This window comes from Haliotis rufescens, unplaced genomic scaffold (genome assembly GCF_023055435.1).
Source record: "Haliotis rufescens isolate VD_foot unplaced genomic scaffold, xgHalRufe1.0.p SCAF_1, whole genome shotgun sequence".
Classification (NCBI taxonomy): domain Eukaryota; kingdom Metazoa; phylum Mollusca; class Gastropoda; order Lepetellida; family Haliotidae; genus Haliotis; species Haliotis rufescens.
In genome coordinates, this window is record NW_025963779.1 from 39,201,212 (window position 1) to 39,224,332 (window position 23,121).

The following is a 23,121-nucleotide window of genomic DNA, read 5'->3' on the forward strand; positions in this document are numbered from 1 at the left end:
AGTCTCGCGAAAACGCAGTACCGAAATCTCGCCGGCGGCCATGTTTGTATAGCTTCGCGACGAGTAGCAGACCGAATCTTCTTCTATGACATTTTTGATAGTTTGCCGGAATGCGATATGTCAGAGCTGAGTTATCAAGCCATTCGGACCGCAAATCAGGCTAGAGAAGCTGTGAGTGTTTGATGTTCATGCTGCATTTTCCTAGGTGTTAATGGCATCAGATTGAAAACATCACGAACAGCTGATAAAATCATAGTGATAGAATATAAATGTACGAATAAAATCATCGGATAGGCCTATTATTTATCTTATATATACGGTGACAGTGATCAGGTGATAGTGTCAGCTTATCTGACCACCGACCTTATTTTCATAAAGAAAAATATTACCCGATCTGTTATTACAGAGCAGGTACTTGGTTTTAGCGAGATAAACATGGTCAGCATAATTTAAAACACTAGTAACTATGGAGTAATAATGTACGCGTGTAACACTACTATGCCAACAAATATTCTCCCTACTCCTGATTTGTCATTAGTACTACATTGTTAGTAATCTTTAGATAAAGATCTTGTGATTGCTATGATTATCTTTTTCATCACCTACAGCTTTTGAAAGGTATATATTTGGATAAAAGGAATGCTGCACTTTAATAGGTTGATTTTGGATTTCTAATTTCTAACTCATTAACTAACCCTAAGGTTAGGAAAGGAGAATTTCACTCAAATGAAAACATCACAAGATTGGTGTAAACCTTTGTATCTTTAATGGAAAAATGGGTGTATATTTAAAGCTGAGTTTCACATAACTTATATGTGCCACTTCGTAGTCAAGGAGTGAACTAACCCCCCCTGGATGCCAGAGGGACATATATTTCCCTCCTCTTCAACCCTCACTTTGAAGTCGAATAAAATTCAACATACATCACGCACACAAATACTGTACACTTCACAGTTTTAAATTCTGTGGGAAATTCCCTGTTCTGTGATATAATCCACTGTCATTTCAGGCAAAGCAAAAGTTATTGAAAATGACCTGACAATTAGGTACGTTGAAAATATCGCCATTTTTTAACACATTATGAAATCACCATTTACAGCATTTAAAAAAAACTAAATTTCAGATGTTTACTCGGAGAAATGAATTTCAAACATAGTATATTAGTGATCAGTCATTTATCTGTCATTTATCAATCACCAATGATCATTCCAAAATGTCGCCGATAACCCTAGAATATTTTAGAATGTTTTGGAAAATCTGCAAACACAAACGCTGTAGTGAACTTTCTGCCATATTGACAGTGTTTACAAAATCATGTTTCATGTATGCCGATAAATGAGACACCTATAACATCGCATGCATACATTTCAAAGTCAGCTGAGATGCATAATCCTTGAATTCCTCATACATTTTAGAATCAAATGACAAATGGTTTTTGTCACCAATACAAAGTGTCTATGCTAGATGAATTTAGGGCTATCCTTTCCTCCATTCATTGCATACATTGGCTCAACATTTTCATGATATGAAAGAAGAGAATCATAGCAAGAATTGGGGAATTAAAGCAAGATACATTGCAATGATTTGGCTACTTCAACAGAAATTGTCAAAGTTTCCGTCCTGCCTGACGCCATGATGGACGCAAAAACATGCACAACGACAACCGTCCGTTATCAGAATTTCTGACTATTTCTCTTGGTTTCAATGTAAAACATAAAAACAAATAACAGTACACAGACTGTCAGAATGTTTCTGATTACTTACAGTGTTCCCGCTGGCTTTTGAAACTGCCAGTTCTCGTGGACTGGCAACACTAAAAATTACCTGTCCCCCCTTATTTTTGTCAGTCCCAACTTAACACAAATAAATATACATATGAAAATTACCTGGCTTTAATTCTGTCAACATCATGTTCGATTGCAAAGATGTCATCTCCAAAGTAACCTAGTTAGATCTACTAGTCATTCACGCAAAGTTCAGTCACAATTTACTCTCCTTTTTTATGATATTTCAGGACAATGTTGCTACAAATATATACTTCACCTCACCAAAGTGAAATGTTATTTCCTTGTAGTAAAAATGGACAACGGGAAACCCTGATGGTAACAGACAAGCTGACTTCGATAAAAAATACACTTATTTGAATATCGCCAATGTTTTGTTCAACAACAAAAATTTATATGATACTTTATTTGCCAGTCCACAAGGACAGGCAGTCACATGAATTACCGGTCCAAGCCTAATTTTACCAGTAAAAACTGGAAAATACCGGTAAACGGTACACTGACTTACATGTCACATTTATGTATATACCATCCCTGATTTAACGAAAGTCCCCTCGAAAAATCCCACGTACTGTTCTCAGTGAACAAATTATATTAAATATTGTCTTTCTCTGACATTGTCAAAGACATTAATCCAGCCATGATATCAATTTTAAATAGTTAATTACATTTGATGAAAAGACTAGTGCTCTATTAATAATGGTGCAACATTAGTCAAATAACACTTGCACAATCAGGAGAAAAGTAGAATGTAAGGACTAATTTATAGGTTAGATAGGGCCGTCCATTTCGCTATTACTTCAATTTTTTTAAAGTACAATCTCATAATTTCTTATGTTTTTTTTACCTCAAAGTATACAGTTTCAATTTGGATATATGTGTTGGAATAGTTTAGTTCCTCATGAACAAAACACCACAAAAATATATTGTTCCTATCCACAGCTAATTATTCTCACCAAGTGACCTGAGTTACAATAAACTAGTGCTAAGCATAGCAGATTTATGACCCCTTCTCTTGCTATGTGTGTAACCGGTTAATGAAAAACATGGCTGCCAATCATCCAATACAGGGAAAACAACGACAAAGCTTCACAGATGTTCAGATAATGAATCAGATTGAACACCTCAAAGGGGATAGTCAGTGAGACCATAACTCGCAGCGGATAGCATGGTTTGGCGAGAACATAGCCGACCGTCACGGTGACGACTCCTGCGGAATGTGGCTGTCCCATCGTCGACGATTGCACTAATCTACACTACACTAATCTACACCTCCACTATGCCCCAGGTGTCTGCTCCTCCCATGTCTAGGACTCCCCTGAATGGCTATGTTAACTATGCCGGCTCCTGCGATCTTAAACCCTTACCTGGTGACCGCGTCATCTCTGACGACTACGGGGCCACCTGGTTACGACATCTTCCCTGGACCACCTGCTCAACAGTCGCCTTACCAGCTGATGCCACAGCATGTCCTGCCTGCCTTATTTATGGATACTAGTTGGATGCAAACTTGGATGCAGTCCATGTATCGACAAACCATGGCGCAAGCAGCGCCTCTGGTTCACTCGATGCCAGCTGCTACACCTATGACTCAGTCGTCTACTGCCTCGGTGGTGGTGGAGGTGCCTTCTGCGACATTGACACCACTGGCAGCACCAACCATACTGGATGTCTAGATGCCATTGGTGCCTCCTATCATCTCCTTGACTCCACTCACAGTACCTACTGTACTGCTGTCCTTTCTCGTCACTTCCCTCATCTGCATCCATGTCACCTCTTGTAGGATGGAGATCATCTGCGTTTTACCCATGATAGATCATCATGTGGTTCTCACCCAGTTCCTCCCAGTACAGATCTAAATCATCCAGATCTTGTCGCTGTTCACAGTGTCACTCTCCCGTTTGTAGAAATGAACGTGAATACCATTCAGACTCTCTACTCTTGCCTCCTCCTAGAGGGCTACAGATCAAGATTTAGCAGAGATCAACCCAAACATGATCATCCACTTGAGAACAGTCATGTCTTACCACATACGACAAGTGGATTACCTCCGCCAGTGTTACCATCTCTCGTAAATAAAGGACCCTCCTCTGATGTCATCGCTCTTGGCAGACGCCTTAACCCCTACCATCAGCGCCATCTTCTGTGCAACAACATCAGCATTCTATTACACAAGGAGGCCACTGAGATTGTGCACGACACGGTCAGACACCCGAGATTGTACTCCCTATTGTTTCTGGTCGTCAAAAGAAGAGGTCAGACAAGCTCTGCATGATTCACAACCTCGCCATTTTCAATCAAAGCTACCTGGAACATCCACCTTACTTCAAGATGTCCACGTTGAGACTGCTCAGGACCAGACTCAATGCCAACGATTCCCTGATCAGTTTTGACATCCAGGATGCATACCTTCATGTGCCAAGCCACTCCAGCAACAGATGGTTCCTCTGGTTCTTCTTCCATGGTGTCAATTACCAGCAAGCTGTCCTACCATTTGGAATTTACTCTGCCCCGTGGCTTTTTACATAGATCACCAAGCCCATGGCTGCCTACTTACACATAAGTAACATCAACTTCGAGTCCTACGTAGACGATTGTCTCCTGAACCAACCAGACTCGGAGGCCCTCACCCACCACAGGATTTCACCTGTCACCTCTTCCATCAGCTGGGGTGGCTGATCAACGAGACCAAGTCGGAGCTCACTCTGTCATTCCGTGTTTCAATTCCTACGTCCAATTCAGCGGTTTCATGCCACCTTCATCAGGCGCCAGATTCTGTCGATCTCCATTGTCCTCCCGATTCACCTTCAACTTAACCTTCAATGGTGAAAAGTGGAGTCGAATGTCTTCAGCGGTGTCTCCTTGACTGCGCTCAAACCCAGGTTACACCTCTTTGTAGATGCCTCTGGAGACCCACATGACCTCACGACCTCAGGCAATCAGGGTTTCCGGCACAGCAACAATCAGGAACTGGAAGTGCTCATTTTGACCGTCAAACAGTAGCAGGTCATCCTTGAAATGCCAAGGTTGCAATTTCCATGGACAACATCACAGTGGTATGGTGTCTTCGGAATCTAGTGCAGATGTTCCGCTTCTTCCATCTGATAAGACAGTCTCGGCCTACGCTTCCTAGTTCAACACATTCCAGAGTGCCGGAACGTGTTAGCGAATACACTATTCAGACCAGACAAGGTGGCTCCCACAGAATGGAAGTTACATCCCGAGATATTCGCAATGATTTGTTGGAGGATCGACCATCCCAACGTCAACCTTTTCGCCACCAGTTAGAACTTCCAACTGACGACCTACATTTCCCCGGTTCCAGATCCGCAAGCCAAGGGCTACTCTTTGAGGGCAGCCAAGGCCATAGCTTTGGCACATAGACCTTCCACCATGGGCTGTACGATGACAAGTGGCGTTCCTTTGAGTCTTTCTTTAAAGACAGGCGTCAGGTTTCTAACTCTGCTTCCCCCCAATCCTTGCTGAATTTCTACTCTTCCTGCGCTACAAATGTCACCTCAAAGGCTTTACTATTTCTACATACCTAGTTGCCATTAATTTGGTGCTAGCCATCCTTGAAGATCACCGAATGACGAAAATACCGGAATTACAAACTTTTGGTCCCTTGATGTTGGCTAAACAGGTCACCAAACCCAAGCATCACTGATTTGCTCTGACCCACGAGCTGGCCCATCAAACTCTCTGGTGTTTGTCATCCTAGATAAGAGGGCTCACATGCTGTGCGCATTAACTCGGTAGGTCAGTTTCTGATTCTAGCTCACACTTTTTTCCATTACTATTATTTTACCTGGTTTTTCCATATTCTTCACATTCTTGTCTTCCTTCTGACATGAATGGTCATTGTTTCCAGTCTCTGGGCAGGAAGCTGTACTGGTTACTTGGACCTTGACAAGGATTTATTTCGGATCACATCTGAAGGTATGCCCACTACCGTACCGTTTGATAAAGATGCATTAACATTCTTTTTCATTTTTTAGGTGTTTTTGATTTGGGTTGAGGATGGTGTATCCCACCTGTTATCACATTAAGTTTACATTTTAGGCGCTGATTTGATTATTGGTAGGCTTGCAGGCACTAATCATGCTCATCATGCTGATGCCATGGGTTATTGTACTCTTATTACTGATAATTTTCACTTGTAGGATGAAGTAAAGACTGATGCAAGGAAGAAGAATCTGCTCATTCTTGTACTACATTACTTATTTGAAGAAGGGTAAGTTACCAAGAATACATGCCAAAAGACTTTGGTCAGAAACTAATCATGCTGAATGGTAATATAATGCAGTATTTGTTTGTGTCATCCGTCAATTTTTCAATTTTCAACCTCTTCCTTATAGCACAGGTGGACTATTCTTAAAGCTGCCTTAGCTGAGACAAATCCTAGCAACTTAATATAACAATAATTAGTAGTAATTTATGAAATTCCATTTAGTTTATGAATGCAACAAGTAATCTTTTCATCATGACCTCTTTGCAATCAATCATTGACCTGGAAAATGTTGCCTGTCATAATTGTCAGATACAGAAGTGTGGCCTGAGGATGTTCTCAAACATGCGATGTGTGTAATAGTTATACATAATTTTACATGCCAAATTTTATTTTCAATGTAATAGGTGGGAATGGTTTCTTTGGTAGTTATGTCTCCCCCAGAATGGAGGGAGACATATTGTTTTTGGCACGGTTCCCGTCGGCGTCGGCGTTCCCACCGTTTCCGGACCATAACTCAGAAACCGTTTAATATTGTTTCGCGAAAATTTGTATACACATTAACCCAGCACTGAAGTGGTGCCTTTTGCTATTTAGAGATTTTTGACATTTTTATTTTTTCTCGTTTCCATGGAGATAACTTGAACATAGACTCTGAATGGGGGTAAGCTTGGTTTCCGGACCAAAACTTGGAAACCGTTTAATATTTTTTCGCGAAACTTTATATACACATTAACCCAGCACTGAAGTGGTGCCTTTTGCTATTTAGAGATTTTTGACATTTTTATTTTTTCTCGTTTCCATGGAGATAACTTGAACATAGACTCTGAATGGGGGTAAGCTTGGTTTCCGGACCATAACTCAGAAACCGTTTAATATTTTTTCGCGAAACTTTGTATACACATTAACCCAGCACTGAAGTGGTGCCTTTTGCTATTTAGAGATTTTTGACATTTTTATTTTTTCTCGTTTCCATGGAGTTAACTTGAACATAGGCTCTGAATGGGGGTAAGCTTTGTTTCCTGACCATAACTCAGAAACCGTTTAATATTTTTTCGCGAAACTTTGTATACACATTAACCCAGCACTGAAGTGGTGCCTTTTGCTATTTAGAGATTTTTGACATTTTTATTTTTTCTCGTTTCCATGGAGATAACTTGAACATAGGCTCTGAATGGGGGTAAGCTTTGTTTCCTGACCATAACTCAGAAACCGTTTAATATATTTTCGCGAAACTTTGTATACACATTAACCCAGCACTGAAGTGGTGCCTTTTGCTATTTAGAGATTTTTGACATTTTTATTTTTTCTCGTTTCCATGGAGATAACTTGAACATAGACTCTGAATGGGGGTAAGCTTTGTTTCCAGACCATAACTCAAAAACTGTTCAATATTATTTCATGAAGTTGTAACATATTAACCAAGTCCTGAAGTGGTGCTTCTTGCTATTTAGAAGTTTTTCACATTTTATTTTTTCTTGTTTATGGAGACAAGTTTAACTTAGACTCTTGGGATGCGCTTTGTTCCAGAACTAAACTCAACACCCCTTCAATATTTCTGTGTCTTTTGCTTATAATGAAATTTAAGAATTTGATCTTTTCAATATTATTGAATTCAAAGCAATTCTAGAATTAAAATATTGTGAATTATTTTTGTGGGAATGAACAGATGGGGTTTAACGTGAAGTAAACGAATGAATGGGGTTTAGGGGAGTGGGGGGAGACATATGTTTTTACGAGTAAAAACACTTTCTAGTTGATTATTGATATGGATTCTCCAACATTGATTTGCAGATATTTAGAGTCTGCTCAGTCACTAGGGAAGGAGACGAACATTGATCTGAGCCGATATGAAGTGTGTGACAACATTGATCTGGAGACTATACTCATGGAGTATGAGTCCTATTACTTTGTCAAGTTTGCCAGATATCCCAAGGTGACAAAAAAACTCACCCAAAGTGGTAAGTAACAAAATGATTATGGTGGAGGTGTTTCCTCCTGAGCATTAGCTAGCTGTGATACTGTACAATAGGCATGTTTCTTTGAAATGCTGGCCATATGATTGCATCATGTGGATGCTTGAGTGCACCAGTTGAACATGAATGAACGTCTTTTAGGGATGGATAGTGGCAGCCGAGCTTGCCCAAGTCCACTCTCATATTGTTTGTGAAAGTTAGAGCAGTTTTGTTTGTCTATTTAAATGTCTGTGTAGTCTTGAAGGGACACAGTAAATGTGTTCAGTAATTCAGAATGTCTACCTTTATGATTTAAGTTATCAAGAGTCTATTCTTGTCTTATTCTTTTTGTTGAAGGGATGGAACTTTGCTAGCCCAAGTCAGTTCATATTACGTTTAAGTATCCTGAGGGTTATTTGAATTACAGACTTTTTTTTTTACTAATTTGGGGGGATTTTTCGAGGCATTCTTTTTAGTTTGTCACTATTAGGGCCATCTTCCTGAGGAGTTAACTTGACTGTAAAAGTCCAGTTTCCACTCTTGCCGAACTAGGCTGGAATTTCTGGGCTCGATCATAGCTCCACCAGTGGCTATTGCTTGTTATGTCTCTACTCCTAATCAGATTCCACCTCTCATATCACTCAAACAAAATGGCGGTGCCAAGTCAAGACCATCTGATTTTCGATTTTCAAAATCTATATTGCTATAAAACTTTGCAAAGTGCATCAAATCATGTGAGCACCTTGATTAAAAACATGAAAAATATCTATTGATGTCGAGTTGGCGGTACACATGCTTTGCAAATCCTGCATTCGACCGAAATCTGTACGGCAGTTGACAAACCGCATGCCAATTTCTTTTCGTGGAGGGTGGTCAGGCTCGGTGACTTGGTTGATGCACGTCATCGTATCCCAGTTGTGTAGATCAATGCTCATGATGTCTATCACTTGATTGTCTGGTCCAGACTCAATTTTTACAGTGCGGTGTTAAACAAATAAACAAACAAATACAATCTTGTGAGGTGAGCTACAGTGCCTGCCGGCTCTACTGTTTTGTGATAGTCTACCCACTATGATTATGTGTATGCTTGTCTCTCCATGTTCTCACTGTGTTTGTTTCTTCCCTCCTCACAGGCTACCCAGGTAGAGTTGTCTGTTGCATGTTGCTTCTTGTATATTTCACCCAGCATGGTTGTTGTGATCCGCTTCACATAGAACGTATTTATAACCAGCTTCCTCACAGATCACAAAAATCTTGCAGGGATTGGCATGGTATTACTTGATTGAAGGTAGAACTGTGAAATAGCAATCATGTTTGACTTTGAAGTGAAATATAGCTAACATTGTTTTGATGCACAAGTGGTTGAGCATGTGATTTTGTTGTTGTTTTTATTGATTGTTCTTAACACATAAAATATGATGCAAGATGGAAACAAAGACAAACTATACTACACAATAGATGTGATACATGAAATGTACTAGATGATGGAGGTGACATATGAAATATACTAGATGATGGAGGTGACACACGAAATGTTCTAGATGATGGAGGTGACACACGAAATGTTCTAGATGATGGAGGTGACACATGAAATTATTTAGATGATGGAGGTGACACATGAAATATACTAGATGATGGAGGTGACATATGAAATGTTCTAGATGATGGAGGTGACACACAAAATGTTCTAGATGATGCAGGTGACACATGAAGTATACTAGATGATGGAGGTGACACATGAAATATACTAGATGATGGAGGTGACACACGAAATGTTCTAGATGATGCAGGTGACACACGAAATGTTCTAGATGATGGAGGTGACACATGAAATTATTTAGATGATGGAGGTGACACATGAAATATACTAGATGATGGAGGTGACATATGAAATGTTCTAGATGATGGAGGTGACACACAAAATGTTCTAGATGATGCAGGTGACACATGAAGTATACTAGATGATGGAGGTGACACATGAAATATACTAGATGATGGAGGTGACATATGAAATGTTCTAGATGATGGAGGTGACACACGAAATGTTCTAGATGATGCAGGTGACACATGAAGTATACTAGATGATGGAGGTGACACACGAAATGTTCTAGATGATGGAGGTGACACACGAAATGTTCTAGATGATGGAGGTGACACATGAAATGTTCTAGATGATGGAGGTGACACATGAAATATACTAGATGATGGAGGTGGCACATGAAATATACAAAATGATGGAGGTGACACATGAAATATACTAGATGATGGAGGGGACACATTAGATATATTAGATGATGGAGGTGACACACGAAATATACTAGATGATGGAGGTGACACATGAAATATACTAGCTGATGGAGGTAACACATGAAATATACTACCGTATATGACCGTGGATAAGCCGACCCCGTAGATAAGTGGAGGTGTTAACTTGACCATTGAAATACGAAAGAAAATGATATGACCCGCAGATAAGCCGAACCAGGAAGTGAAAGGCAAAAAACACTGCGAAGTCGGACTGCAAGATATGTGCCATGTGCTGGTACTCGCAGATATTATAAAATATAAGATGAAAAACGTTTTAATTATATTGAAAAAGTCATTATTATTTCTAATAAAGATTTAACAAACCAGTCATCCACTTTGGGAAGCTGTTTCTCTTGTTTTTTAAAAATCTCATTATGATCGTAATATATTGCCATCAACAATGAAGCGCCATTTTGTGAATCAGTGTATATAGGTTTATGAACCCGTGAGAAAATATATCAGCTAGAGCGAAGACTCGCAGTTTGAATTCAGCATCGTAAGCATAGCGTTTTCGTTTCAAACTTATGATAAGAATGTCAGTCAGTAAAAATATACCAACTTTTATAACCCCCTTTATACCACTATTGTATGTTAATCCAATTGAATTAGATAAACTATGAACACATTGAATGACCATCACTTACTCACAGGCTTCTCCAGTTTATTAAATTAATCTCTCGAAAACAAAGGAATTAAGCCCCTACTTCCAACACGATCGCTAAGCAGCCACAACTTGAAAATGTTTGTGTAAACAACATGACTATACCAATCGGCACGTTATTATCTGTGCTCATTTCCTTGTGTACCGTGTTGCTTTTTAAAGAACAGGAAGCAATCACAGTGGTCACCGTTTGTGATGTCACAGGAAACAGCTGATGACATGTTTTTGCAAATGGCGAACGGAATAACTCGCCGTTACAGTTGTTTATTTGCCTCTTTCAATAAAGGTAGACACTAGTTCACTAACAATTTATGAACCTTGCAAAACGTACTTAATAGCTATTGGCGATTTCTTCTGGGGATTATATATTATAGCTGTGAATTACATATATTGTTACATGTAAAGATTGTGGAGTTTATGAAGAACGATAAACACTGAACATTCAATTGAAAACTTATTATCGGAAGTAGTAACATGCATAACATTTTTTAAATAATGACAACATTGGTGTATAATAACAACTTTATTGATAATTTATAACAATAATGGCTCTAGTCGTGGCAACTTCCAAACTTTCGGGAAGTTGTAATCTATTGGACCGTCATTCAGGCGATGTTTCTGACAGATCACGATCTGAAAAATACTATCATGAAAGTATCCCGTGGATAAGCCGACCCCTTTGTACAGAATCTTTTTTCTGGTCCTCAAAATTCGGCTTATACGCTGTCATATACGGTAGATAATGGAGGTGACACATGAAATATACTAGATATTTTAGGTGACACATGAAATATATTAGATGATGGAAGTGACACATGAAATATATTAGATGATGGAGGTGACACATGAAATGTTCTAGATGATGGAAGTGACACATGAAATATATTAGATGATGGAGGTGACACATGAAATGTTCTAGATGATGGAGGTGACACATGAAATGTTCTAGATGATGGAGGTGACACATGAATGAAGATAAAACATGATCATAGAATACAGAATGGTAATCCTAGTTGACACTGTTGATTAGTTAATACAAGATGAGACAGTTCTATGTAATCCTTCCTTCCATGTACAGCTCCTTCATCTAGCACATTTTGGAGGTATGGGAATGGTTCACGGTTTTGTATTAAAATATGTCTGCACCATGTGCACTCCCCCTCAGTTATTGACCTTCACACTTAGTTTCTATGTACTCGACACCCAGAGTATTCGGCACACACTGCTTCAGCATTTGTCATTAGGCCATGAAAACATGCTCATTTGTTTAGAATATGGGTGTCATTTGATGTTTTGAAATCCCTAAACATTGTTTGGAAAAATACCAGCATTTTGGTGGAATATTACTGACTGCAGCTTACAGAAACAGATGTACAAATAAACTTGAACAAAGCAGAATGTAATCTTATACATCATGCACAGTACTTGATGATGAATCCCTATGGGGATCCTGAATCAGAAAAGGGCCCTAGTACCTCATGCTTGTCATAAAAAACATTACAAAAAATAGGTAATTTCAACCCCCTGTCAGCAGACCTCCATGATAAGCCCATTCAGTTTGATTAAAGCTTGTAGGAGTACACAGCTGGTGACACTGTATTTAATGTTACCGGTATGTTAAATCTTACAAGCTCTAATGTTGCCTTGCCTACTTGGACAAGTGTTTAGCATGGTTATGGTTTTGAAAATTACAAATACAGATATACTGGTTAAATAATAACTTAACTTTCACAAAAGAGAAATTGCATTTTGTCCTTGAAGTCTGTACCTCTTTATCCTGTCCTGACATTGAAGTGTTCATTTTTCTTTCATCCAGCTGGAGAAAGGAGAGGAAAGCTTGCTCGTGCAAACAGGTACTGATTACATCATCATTCAACCAGAACATCTCAGTATATTCATGTATCCAAAATGCAACATGTCTCAAATAGTTCTGTGCTAAAATGGCTAATCAAGCTTTAGTTTTTTGTGCCAAACATGTCTTTGGTATCATTTTCAGTAGATTTTAGTCTCAATATACATTATATATGGATGATTATGAACTTAGTTTTCAAGACCAAAATAAATTTACCAGGGGCTCTGGAGTAGTGGCCAAGTAGATTGCAGACAACTCGTCATGCCAAAAGGTAATGTATTATAATCAGATTAGCAAACAAATTGCATTTCAGAGTTGTATGTTTCAGTGTGAAATCCACAACCCCGTCTCTACCAAAGATCCCTCAAGGACAGCGTCAGCCCAGCCCTCCCCAAGCTTCAGGTTCCAACCGTCCTCAGTCAGCCAAGACCAGGAGGACTGTGTCCGGTACACGGAAACCACCATCAGCATCAGCAGCAGCACATAATGGCCATGTACACTCAAATGGGGCACTGGCTAATGGAGACACTACAGGGTTGGCATTACAAGGACTGACTGTGACGGGCATGAATTCCCATGACAACACACCAGTAGAGAGTCCACACAAGGCATTCCAGAGAGGGAAGGTGAGGAAAATTTGTTTGTTGGAGGACAGTGATAGTCTTTTTTCAAACTAACTGATATCTTCTGAAGGAGAACACATATCCTATCAAATACTGTGCAACAAATGTAATTGTGGTGCCATGCGGTTTACAGGTGAATAGTTAAACAAAGTTTGATGGCAAAGTTGATTTGAATTTTTAACTCACCTGACTTAAACATGTTAAAGGTCATCTTCCCGAGGCAAGAGAGTTAACTGACTTTAAAAGTCCAGTTTCCACCCTTGCCAAACTAGGCTGGAATTCTGGGCTCGATCGTAGCGCCACCAGTGGCTATTACGTGTTATGTCCTTTCTATGCCTCTCCTATTGACCAATCAGATTCCACCTCTCGTATCACTTACATTTGCTTCAAACAAAACAGTGGCGCCCAGTCAAGACGATCTGATTGATAATCAAGATCTATATTGTGATAAAACGAGTCTTACATCGCGAAATGCATCAAATCACGTGAGCACCTTGATTAAAAGCATGAAAAGATTTAGAAAATATCTGTTAACAACCAGTTAGCGATGCACATGCTTTGCAAATCCCGCAGTCGACCGAAATCTGCATGACACTTTACGAACCCGATTTCGATTTCGGTGCGCAATTTTGATTGGACTATGCATAGACTCGTTAGTCCAGCCAAAATGTAACTAATACCAGCCTAGTTCGGCAAGGGTGGAAACTGGACTTTTATAGTCAGTTAACTCTCTTGCCTCGGGAAGATGGTTAAAGGTTAACATGCAGCTTTTTTGCTGAAAGCTGAATCTTCAAAATGCTATGCTATTTTATTTCTATGTTTGTGTATTGTGTATATGTATATTGTTAACTGCAACATATATGCACCTTAGGCCTAAGGGGAGTCTGGGTAAGAATATAGGTCTCCACAACCTATGCTTGTGGTAACACGCGACTAAATGGATCAAGTGGTCAGGCTCGGTGACTTTAATGAGATCCCATATGCGTGGGTTGATGCTCATGATGTCAATCACTGGATTGTCTGGTCCAAACTCGAGCAACCTATGCTGTTTGTAGGAGGCATCTTGTTGATTGGGTGGTCAGGATCAGTGACTTGGTTTGAATGCTTGTCAACGATTGTTTCTCACAATATCGATCACTGCATTGTCTGGTTGAGACTCAATTATTTACAGCCAATCGTCATATAGCTGGAGTGTTGCTGAGTGTGGTGTCGAAAAACAAGCAAACAAAGTGACAAACAAAATTTTGTGTATTAGTCTTTGTTCCAATACAATCATTGCTCTGTTTATTCAGGGAGGACATATCATTGATATACGGTCTATGATAAATGATGCTACAAAGCTGAATGTTGAAGAGGGGATAGATTCCAATGTAAGTTATGCAAGATAAGAGTTGAGGATAAGATGTTATCATGATTATTATCCCCCGCCACGAAGTGGAAGGGGGATATAGGAATGGGTGCCGTCCATCCATCCTTCCGTCCGGCCGTCCTTCTGTCCTTCCGTCCGGCCGTCCGTCCGGCCGTCCGTCACATTTCGTTTCCAGAGCAGATCTTGAAAAACGTACCATATTTCTTCACCAAACTTGGCACATAGATAGATCTAGTGGTGAACTGGTGCCTTTTGATAGTTTGGGATTTCTAGAAAAGTTATTTTTTTAGTTTCCATGGCAACGACTTTGATTTAGACTGAAAATGGCGGTAGTCCTCGTTTCCGGAGCAGATCTTGAAAACCGTACCATATTTCTTCACCAAACTTGGCACATAGATAGATCTAGTGGTAAACTGGTGCCTTTTGATAGTTTGGGATTTAAAAAAAAAATTTTTTTTGAGTTTCCATGGCAACGACTTTGATTTAAACTGAAAATGGCGGTAGTCCCCGTTTCCGGAGCAGATCTTGAAAACCGTACCATATTTCTTCACCAAACTTGGCACATAGATAGATCTAGTGGTGAACTGGTGCCTTTGGATAGTTTGGGATTTTAAAAAAAGTTATTTTTCGAGTTTCCATGGCACCGACTTTGATTTAGACTGAAAATGGCGGTAGTCCTCGTTTTGAGGAGCAGATCTTGAAAACCGTACCATATTTCTTCACCAAACTTGGCACATAGATAGATCTAGTGGTGAACTGGTGCCTTTGGATAGTTTGGGATTTAAAAAAAAGTTTTATTTGGAGTTTCCATGGCAACAACTTTGATTTAGACTGAAAATCGCGGTAGTCCTCGTTTTGCGGAGCAGATCTTGAAAAATGTACCATGTTTTAGTCTGTTTTCAGTCGTACAAATGGGTATCTCTCATACCCTCACGTCTAGTCGCACGTTTAAGAGGAAGCCAGAAGCTGGAATGTAAACATTAAACTTGTTTCCGTCCGGTTGCGCACGCACCTCCCTATGACATGTCACAAATCTCTCAGCGCGCCTCTGCGCTGGTCGCTCGAGAAAGTCTTTCGCTGTAGACTTCTAGTTTGTATTCTACTAGTACTTATCGCTTATCTACAGTTGTTCTAATAAAGTAATAATATGTCTTACCTGTAGACTCCTGGAATGTAATCCTTGGTAATCCATTGTTTGTGTTCAACGCGTGTTTCGCTGTTTGACAGTGATTCTACACGTGGCAATATGTCGGGCATTGGTGCCTCGTGTCAACGAAAACTGTCTAAAGTAGACCCTCACAAGTATTGTCCTTCCTGCATCATTAAGGACGGGTTTTCAACGTGTTTGTGGAATAAACGTTGTAAAGAATGTGAGAACTTGTCTTCAATAAACTTTAACTTGTATCTTCGTGCGTTGGCGAAGCGGGCCGCTGACCAGCGCTACAAGCAGAGAAGGTCATCGGTTCGATCCTTGGACTCTGCACCCTGGTGCACACGTGGCAGGAAGTCCTCGGTCTGTTGACATCGGCCCAAGACTTGACTCGTCGAGGTTGTTTTCAACTTCGTCCGCTGCAGAGATTGCTGTACCCCCACCTGGAGTTTCCCAATCTCCTGGTTCCACTTCCGGCGCAGCTACGTTGTCATCTGGAGTGGTCGAACGTTTGCGAAGGCATCTTTATGAGCGAGCCTCCGTTCATACTACACCTATTTGTAGACGCGTCATTGGAAGGCTGGGGAGCGCACTTCGGGGACGACCAAGCGGCCGGGCTGTGGTAGAAAAGGTCCTCCACATCAACTGCCTCGAGATGGAAGCAGTGATTCGGGCGGTCGAGTTTTGGAAACTTCGACTCCGTCGGAAACGGCTGATGATACAGTCGGACAACTCCACAGTCGTCCACTGCGTCAACAAACAGGGAACAACTCAGTCGGCGGCCCTTCTGGACCGGACATTCAGGTTCTTCGCCCTCGTCGACGACTTGGACATGGGCGTTCGCGCCCGTCACATCCCGGGGGCCAAGAATGTGATTGCTGACGCCCTGTCGAGACCATTAAGGCCGTCTCCCACGGAGTGGATGATCCATCCGACAGTCTTTCATCTGCTGACAGATCGACTCTGGTTGCCTCAAGTAGATCTCTTTGCAGCCCCGTACAACAACCGCCTCCCTCGATTCGTGTCGCCGGTTCCAGACCCACGGGCATGGGACCACGACGCTCTAGCGATATCGTGGGGGGGTCTAGACGCTTACGTGTTTCCACCAACGGTGCTGTTACCATCGCAACTGGTGAAAGTTCGTCAAACGGCCAACCTACGTCTGCTTTTGGTCGCGCCTTATTGGCCGGCCAGAACATGGTTTCCGGAACTTCTTCAGATCATCGATCAACCACCGTTCCCGTTGCCAGATTGAGACGACCTCCTTCTTCATCCTCACACCGACGACTTGCATCCGGGGATAAAGAACATCCGGGGATAAAGAACTTCCAGCTTCACGCCTGGGTTTGCTTAAGACCTCGTTAATGAAGAAAGGCTATTCGGCTAAAGCGGCAGCGCTTGTCTCGTCGGCACATCGTAAGCTGTAAGATGACAAGTGGACCACTTTTACCATTTTCGCCAGGTCTCATGGCTTCAACCCGGCGGTAGCGACCCCACCACAAGTGGTGGAGTTCCTAGTCTCTCTCCGGTCATCTCGGCGTCTGAAAGGGTCGACGATCTTGACATATCTGGCAGCTTTGGCTTCAGTAGTGCCGTCTCCTACGGGCGACAAGCTCACTTACGTACCGGAGTTGCAGAAGATTCTATGTGCCTTCATGGTTGAAGATCAGTCACGTAAATTCCGACCGCCGGCCTGGGACCTCAATGTCGTTCTGCGCAACCTGTCTAGTCAGGCTTACGAGCCTCTGGATCAGGTCGCGTTCGACTTATTGTCTCAGAAAACGGTTTTCCTTCTCTCGCTGGCTACGGCTGCGAGAATTACGGAAATACATGCCATTGACATCGGTCGGATTACGTTCGATCAGCGTAACCATGGCAACGTCCATCTTGGTCTCAGATGGGATTTTTTACCGAAAAATCAACTTCCTGGCCAAGATCCGAGAATGTTCCACATTCCTTCCGTGTCTGCCATTATGGGCCCTCATGATCATGCTGATCTCACCTTGTGCCCAGTTCGTGCGCTTCGTATTTACCTGCAGCGTTCTGAACAGCGACGACAATATTTTCGACGGCTGTTCATACCGCTCTCAACCAATGCAAAGAAAGTGATTACACGTAATACTCTCTCATTTTGGTTGAGAGCGGTAATTCTCAGAGCTTACGAGGCGCAAGGACTCGCACCTCCCACCTCCTCTCATCCGCACGAAGTTCGAGACATCGCTTCAACATTAGCACTCCACAGTAATTGTTCGCTACAAGTTATTATTGAGGGCTGCTTTTGGAGATCTACTTCAGTGTTTGCCTCGCATTATCTTAGAGATATCTCCACAGAAGATGTTGAAGGACTCAAACAGTTTGGACCACTCGTGGTGGCACAACAGATCTCTCAGAAAAGACAGTGAATTTGTGTTTTATTCACTTTGGAGTTTTTGCTCGACACTTCGTGACATACTACAGGTTACAATAAAAGCTGTTGGTGAATGTACGCATTCTTATGGTTTTTTGTTGCGTGCAGTACTTCTGCTTTTTATTATGGTTATTCGGTGTATGCATCGTCTTCCCATACATTATAATACTGCTCGTATTTTTTAGTTACTTTGTATACTGCGAGTTGCTCTGTAACTAAATTATGCGCCAACCTCACTTCGATCCGAGTTCAACTGACGTGTGCAGGTGTACTGTCGCATCGATAATTAGTTGTGTGTCGAAGAGCATTAACCATGCTATTTTAGTTACCTTGTCTACGGAGAGTTGTTCTGTAACTAAATTATACGCCGACCACATTTCGATCCGGGTTCAACTGACGTGTGCAGTTGTATTGTCGCATCGATAATTAGTTGTGTGTCGAAGAGCATTAACCATGCTATTTTAGTTACCTTGTCTACGGAGAGTTGTTCTGTAACTAAATTATACGCCGACCACATTTCGATCGCAATTCAACTGACGTGTGCAGTTGTCCTGTCGCTTCGATAATTAGTTGTGAATCGAAGAGCATTAAACATGCTGTTTTAGTTACCTTGTATACTGCGAGTTGCTCTGTAACTAAACTATTCGTCGACCACACTTCGATCGCAGTTCAACTGACGCGTGCAGTTGGCCTGTCGCATCGATAATTAGTTGTGTGTCGAAGAGCATTAACCATGCTGTGCGTTCGTGATAAACAACTTGTCTCGTCCGTGCATCTGGTCGAATGTTCTATTGTCACTACAGGGGTGAGGAACTTGGTACATTCGACGTGAAAGTGGTCACTGCCTGATTACTTTCCCGACCCTCCTTCCAGTGTTCCGTCGAATTCTACCCATTTGTAAGACTGAAAACAGACTAAAACATGGGTTTTTCAGATTAAAAACGATTTTTTATTGGTCTGTTTTCAGTCGTACGTTCCCACCCAGCCATCCCCACTGGGAAGTAATCCAGTCCAGTCCTGCTTGATGGCTTATTCTTCGAGATTTGTGACATGTCATAGGGAGGTGCGTGCGCAACCGGACGGAAACAAGTTTAATGTTTACATTCCAGCTTCTGGCTTCCTCTTAAACGTGCGACTAGACGTGAGGGTATGAGAGATACCCATTTGTACGACTGAAAACAGACCAATAAAACATCGTTTTTAATCTGAAAAACCCATATTTCTTCACCAAACTTGGCACATAGATAGATCTAGTGGTGAACTGGTGCCTTTTGATAGTTTGGGATTTTAAAAAAAGTTATTTTTCGAGTTTCCATGGCAACAACTTTGATTTAGACTGAAAATGGCGGTAGTCCTGGTTTTGCGGAGCAGATCTTGAAAAACGTACCATATTTCTTCACCAAACTTGGCACATAGATAGATCTAGTGGTGAACTGGTGCCTTTTGATAGTTTGGGATTTAAAAAAAAAGTTATTTTTCGAGTTTCCATGGCAACAACTTTGATTTAGACTGAAAATGGCAGTAGTCCTCGTTTCCGGAGCAGATCTTGAAAACCGTACCATATTTCTTCGTCATACTTGGCACATAGATAGGTCTAGTGGTGAACTGGTGCCTTTTGATAGTTTGGCATGTTTAATAACAATATTTTTTTAGTTTCCATGGCACCGACTTTGATTTAGACTGAAAATGGGAGTAGTCCTCGTTTCCGGAGCAGATCTTGAAAACCGTTCCATTTTTCTTCACCATATTTTGCACATTGATAGGTCTAGTGGTGAACTGGTGCCTTTGGATAGTTCTGGATTTTTTTTAAAAGTTATTTTTCGAGTTTCCATGGCAACGACTTTGATTTAGACTGAAAATGGAGGTAGTCCTCGTTTCCGGAGCAGATCTTGAAAAACGTACTATATTTCTTTACAAAAAGGCCCAGTGAACATAGTTCTCAGGAGCTAATGCATTGCACACACCCGACATGTCATATTGGGGATGTGAGTATTTCATGCTTGTTTATTTTATACTCATTATGGTGGTTAGGTTGGATGGCCCAGTGATTATGCATTCAGTGACAATAATGAAGGTTCATACTCATATAACTCACACTAAGTGAAAGTCAATTCTTACATGTGTTATCAACATCACTAAATACTTCTGTGAAGATCTGGGGTAGAGGAGGTCTTCAGCAACCCATGCTTGCCCTGAAAGATGACTATGCTTGTCGTAAGAGGCGGGATTGGGTGGTCAGGCTGGCTGACTTGGTAGATGCATGTCATTGTATCCTAATTGTGTAGATCGATGCTCATGATGTCTGTCACTGGATTGTCTGGTCCAGACTCGATTATTTACAGACCGCCCTCATATAGCTGGAATATTGCTGAGTCCATCACGAAACAACAAACAAACAAACATCTGTATTGTGTATACATGGGATATGAACATGATGAAGTGGTCTATTCTATCTATTACATGGATTACCGATGTCTAACGCTTTGTTTTTGTTTTAGTTGTTTTTAATGTGACCAATTTTGTAGCCGGTGGTAAATAATGGGACACCCTCCCCCCGTATTTTCTGTTGCTGTAGTGTTTTTTGTCCTCAACCTGAATGATACTATTACTATCTCTCTGTAAATAAAAATGAATAGGTGACCAAAACATCTTTATCTGGTGATTTCAAAGAACTAATGTGACATTTACTGACAACATTGTCTTGCTTGACAATGATATAAGGATCTATACCGGAACGTCTCTTTTCACAGTATTAAAGAAGTTGTTATCCATAAAATTATGTCTACCTTGTCATCCATCAACTTCTTAGTAATGCCTATCAAACAATTTAAAACATTGTGCAGTAATGGTTGCAAAGTGGTTTGTTCACTACACCAGAGAACATGATCATAATGTTAAACTGATGTTGACATTTACTCTGAATACGGTACAGTACAGTAATGTATGTAACAGTACATACAGTGATATTGTTTGTAATTGTACCTTTGTTTCTAGGACCGGGTGATGAAGCCTCTGGGAGGCTATGTCGGCTACAGCAGTGAGATGAGAGAACTAGCACAGGTTATAAGCAGGGTAAGTAGTCTCCACACTCATACCTGAAGCCCCTGCTCCAAGAAGAACTGTGTAGGTGGTGGAATATAGGGGTGCACTGTCAAAGAAGGAAATGGATCTTCAAAATCTGATCTATCTCCCTGATACAATACCTCTCTGCATGAAGATATGACCAACCCTCCATATGAGGTTGTGACACATGAAAACTGACTGAACTTTGACAGCCCAATGTGAATCAGATGTCAGCTTTCTGATTTGGTTTCATTTCTTTGCCACCATGATTTTGAAATTTCTGTCTTAATGAATAAATCCTACACAGAACATCCAGAACATAAATATTCTCAAGATAGTTCACCCTTTTAGGTGTAGATGCCATACTCCCATAGTGCTCAGATACAACAGAGTGTGTAAAATATCCACAACACATTTAGTGTGCTCTTATTTTTTTCATTTGGAACTGCCTGGTTTTTTTTAGATACAGAAAACTGAATACATTCGCTCATACCAAGAATCTTGAAGCATCAACACTAATTGACTGATTAGAAAGTTGAGCTGATGGGACCCCATAAAGAGGGTTTGCCATATCTTCACTCAGAGATATCATATGGGAGTAAAAGATCTGATTTTAATGAGACTGACATCACAGATTATATGTCATCAGTTCTACCTGTACAAATGTGAATATGAATGTGTGCCATACCTTCTATTATCTGTTTGCAGGACATATACCTGCAGAATCCCAATGTTACGTGGGATGACATTATAGGTTTAGATGAGGCAAAGCGACTTGTTAAAGAAGCTGTTGTTTATCCCATCAGGGTAAGAAATGTTGGTACACGTGCATTATACCAGACGCCTATCTGCCATGTTTGTTTTATGCTGCTAATAAGGCTGCTTGCGACGACATCTCTATTTGAAAATTAGGGCAATAATGCTCAAAATATACAGAGAAAATGACCTCATCAGTGACATCCGTTGGAGCCACATTTCAGCGAACACATATTTTATATCTACTTTTAAAATCAAACAATACATTTACTTACGAAAGCATTTAATTCCAGCTGTTGTGTGTTGGACAAGCCCCCCAAACCCTCTGTTATTTTATTGAGGCGACAAAAATGGTGTCTGAAAAGATTTGAAACCCTTACTAAGGAATGAGCTTGTGCACAACCCTTACCAAAATGGTGGAAGGTGTCTGGTATACTGCATTCTTGCCAAAATATCTATCGTGTTTATTGGCATGCTAGGTATGTTCTACTTTATGATACCATCTATCATTGTCATTGTCATAATAATAATGATGACTTATGCCGTTGTGTTGTCTTGAAAGTAAAAATGTGATTTATCCAAAGCTAAACTCTATTCAGTATGTTGGGGAGAGGGTTGTGGTACAATATATATCCAAATATGTGATTGCTGTTATTATGTGTCTGGTAAGAAGTAAGTGACAAGGAATTAATAGCAATTTGGTTGTTTAACTAGTAGACACAGTTTGTGTGGTTCTGTGATAGGTGACCATAATTTGACACCACCTGCTATATCTTTCAGTATCCCCAGTTGTTTCGAGGAATTCTGTCTCCATGGAAGGGACTTCTGTTGTATGGGCCTCCAGGTACATTTTACCCTCACTGGATAACACAGCATCTTACTTTGTGGTTTCTAGTAAAATGCATGTTTTACCTTACCTGATGCTACACAGTGCTTTAGCTTCCCTACCTTATACAAACAGAGAGT

At 40.8% G+C, this 23,121-nt stretch overlaps 1 protein-coding gene across 3 annotated transcripts in view; it reads left to right on the top strand.

Annotated features, from left to right (window-relative positions):
- Positions 1 to 39: 39 nt before the first annotated feature.
- The window catches only part of LOC124135754 (katanin p60 ATPase-containing subunit A-like 2), a 48,651-nt gene continuing 25,569 nt past the window's right edge, over positions 40 to 23,121 (top strand). Inside the window, exons 1-11 of one of the 3 annotated variants that reach the window (XM_046501286.2) lie at positions 40 to 171; positions 5,656 to 5,723; positions 5,948 to 6,018; positions 7,807 to 7,973; positions 9,101 to 9,109; positions 12,752 to 12,788; positions 13,116 to 13,413; positions 14,703 to 14,780; positions 21,331 to 21,408; positions 22,108 to 22,206; positions 22,936 to 22,999. In XM_046501286.2, the coding sequence (XP_046357242.1) occupies positions 7,901 to 7,973; positions 9,101 to 9,109; positions 12,752 to 12,788; positions 13,116 to 13,413; positions 14,703 to 14,780; positions 21,331 to 21,408; positions 22,108 to 22,206; positions 22,936 to 22,999 (736 nt within the window). In that variant the 5' untranslated portion in view covers positions 40 to 171; positions 5,656 to 5,723; positions 5,948 to 6,018; positions 7,807 to 7,900. The remainder of the gene's footprint in view (positions 172 to 5,655; positions 5,724 to 5,947; positions 6,019 to 7,806; positions 7,974 to 9,100; positions 9,110 to 12,751; positions 12,789 to 13,115; positions 13,414 to 14,702; positions 14,781 to 21,330; positions 21,409 to 22,107; positions 22,207 to 22,935; positions 23,000 to 23,121) is intronic. The other 2 variants (XM_046501284.2, XM_046501285.2) reach the window with 2 other exon arrangements.